This window comes from Bombus impatiens, unplaced genomic scaffold (genome assembly GCF_000188095.3).
Source record: "Bombus impatiens unplaced genomic scaffold, BIMP_2.2 scf_0248, whole genome shotgun sequence".
In the NCBI taxonomy this organism is placed as follows: domain Eukaryota; kingdom Metazoa; phylum Arthropoda; class Insecta; order Hymenoptera; family Apidae; genus Bombus; species Bombus impatiens.
Genome location: NT_176667.1, coordinates 1,449,219 through 1,452,037, shown reverse-complemented (window position 1 = coordinate 1,452,037; position 2,819 = coordinate 1,449,219). Strand labels below are relative to the sequence as shown.

At 49.9% G+C, this 2,819-nt stretch overlaps 1 protein-coding gene across 1 annotated transcript in view; it reads right to left on the bottom strand.

The window, feature by feature from the left end:
• LOC100746375 (protein CBFA2T3) overlaps positions 1 to 2,819 on the bottom strand; it is a 19,176-nt gene that overhangs the window by 3,697 nt on the left and 12,660 nt on the right. The window contains 2 exon segments of the mRNA XM_012384190.3: positions 152 to 426; positions 1,795 to 1,941. Of these exon segments, the coding sequence (XP_012239613.1) occupies positions 152 to 426; positions 1,795 to 1,941 (422 nt within the window).

Here is a 2,819-nt window from a genome sequence, read left to right as displayed (position 1 = left end):
GCCCGCGAGCAATTTACGCGTGGCGATTTATACGTTGCCGATACGTTCGCAACGCGATCGTCGTTGCGCGGTTATCGCGCGATGAAATCGATGGAAAAACGGACGAGACAGATCGCGGCGAAAACGATCGGTAACGCGACCCTAAACTTACGGTGTATCGGAGGCGCGTCGCTTCGGTGCGTGCGATGTGCCGCTGGAATAATGATGGAAACCGGGCGTAGCGTTGTTCGTGTGCTGAATGGCGCCAATACCAGGGTTCGAATTGGATCTGATGCCGTAATGAGCAGGGCACTGGTTGCCGCCGTTTCCACTCGCAGCTCCGTTACCGGCGTACTCTCCGAAGATCTCGACGTGGTCCGACGCAGTCACCAAACCGACAGCCTCCAGAACCGCCGCCTCGTTCGATCGCAAAAACTGCGCGCAACTCTGTGGAAAAGAGAAGCAAACGCGTATTTGATCGTTATCCGTTTTACGAATGCCGCCGACTCGAGGTGACGGTTGAGCGATCGATCGACTCGATTTCCTCGTACTCCGCTCGAAGGAGGAAAAGAAACGTCGATCGACCACGATTCTCCGATATTTCCGAAGGCTGACGACTTTCGTACAGAGTTTGCAACTAGTTAGCCTCCTTTGAGCCACGTACTCGCCAACCTAGGATTTATCGCTTCTAATATCATATCGGAGTTCTTCTACGTCGGCGGGTTTCTTGCTTTCGCGACTCTCAATTAACGCGATCAACGATCGGTAAAGCTACGCGTGTAACAGCACGTTGGATCGAATATCAGCGGCTATTCGCTTGCCGTACGAACGTAATACAGAGAAGGAAAGGAACGAACGGAAAGGAAGGGTGACGGCTGGCGAAGGAATTAATCGTCGTTACCCCTCGTTCGATATTTTACCGCTAGCTGCCTCGAGAAATGTAAATCCTTCTTATTAATTTGCAATTCGTTACCACGCTACGACTCGCTCCTCGGTACACATTTTCCATCCTTTTGTCTTTCGCTGATCTCTCTTCTCTTTTCCTCTCTTCTCACCTCCGGATTCGCCCGGTCGTCTTCCATTTTATTTTCGCCGTCTCGAGAGACAAGTACCAGCTGGGAACGGTAACGCGGTCGAAAATCTCTCTTCCGTTCATTTTTCCCACTGAACTTTATTCTTCGTCCTAATTCAGTCGGAATACGAATTCCAATTTGCTACGAATCCGACTTACGTACACGCGCGCGTTGTTCTTTCGCTTTGCGTAAATTTCGATCGTCGTTGCAATCGTCGAACGCATCGTAGTTTACGGCAGCGTTTGTTTCAACGTTTCTCACGTTGGCCACGATTTTCGACTTTTTAATTCGTTAAGAAGGGAAAAACGAATGGAAAACACAGAGAAAGAGAAACAGGAAGCGAACAAACGACGTCGCTCGACGAATCCCGTTTTTCGTTAAGACGCACACTTCTCGCGTTCGTCTTTATCTTCGATTCGGTCGTCTGTTTTTCCGTGAAACAGGCTGGCGCGCCTCACCCACGAGTCGCGAAGTAGCCTGGGAAATTAAAACAGGTCGACAGCCGGTCAGCCCGAGTTCTGTTGATTTTACCCGCTACTCCCGAACGCGTTTGCTCTCCTCCGCCTTCGTTGTGGAAAATTCAGCGACTGTGTGCGTGACATAACTCTAACCTATATCGGAGCACGGCTAGTCGACGGTAACCTTCGAGGCGATAGAAATTTGGATCGGGAGGAAAAAATAAGGAAAATTTCTTTCCGCGCAGAGTTTTTCGCCAGTCGAGTACAAATCCAGCGGAACTCACTTGGTTGGTGGCTCTGGCAGCGTTGCTCAAATCTCTCTGCAAGGATGGCAATTGTTGCTTCAGATGCGGTAGGACGAAACCTTTCAGGGAATAGTTGGTCGCTTCCTGGAGGGCCGAGTGAAATTCCTCCGCGGTCATAGTGCCGCTCTACAAAGAAAAAAAGTCGTCCGTATAGTCGGCTAATTGTCGGAAACAGGAGGCGAGGCGAACTTTACGTTTGTCACGTGCCACGATGTTTTACGATGTAGCACGGGTAGCAGGTGTCGCGTTTGAGGAACGCACGCGAGCTTCATACGCGCCCGATCGCGTTGTACGTATTCGAGATATTTGCCAGAGTTTGAACGAGCTCGAGACATCTCGTATCGTTTCGACGACCATGGCATTGTTAGAGCGATTTTCGTTCGTTCCTCTTATCGGAAGCGTTAGAATTTAATCTCGGAATTAAGATTAATAATCTGTGGAAGGATGTCTGTGTTGAAACGATATTATGTGATATTTATTAAACAATTATTACAGGAAATATAGGTGAGTGTCGTGGAACGTAGACAGTTGGCTGATCATTCTCAGACTGACCGACTTGGTGACCCATGGCCCTTGAGAAGGTTTCGAACCCCACTCTCTATGCAGTAACGAGTGTAACCCGTGTAAATGTCTGTGTGGCGTCACACGTGCCACGGAACCTTCTAGTAGCTTCCCGACGTGCCCGATGTCCTTACGCTTCTTCCGCCGAATTCTCGAAAGAGCATGCACGCGCTACGTCTCGCGAACGCGCGCTAGTGAGGATATCGTCGGGCAACGAAGGGAAGAATCCGTTCGATCGATCGCCTCGTCTGTATGCGATTAATATCGTTGTATTGCAACGAGAAGAAAAGAGAAACAAAAAAAGGAAATGCGGGAAAAAGAAGAAAGAAAGAGAAGCGATTGTCTATTCGACGAGAACGCGTTGCGCGTTGTTCGTCGTCGCTCGGGTCAACTCGCGTGTTACGTTCCCTTCGAGGCAACTTCGTCAGCGCGGTACGCGCGCG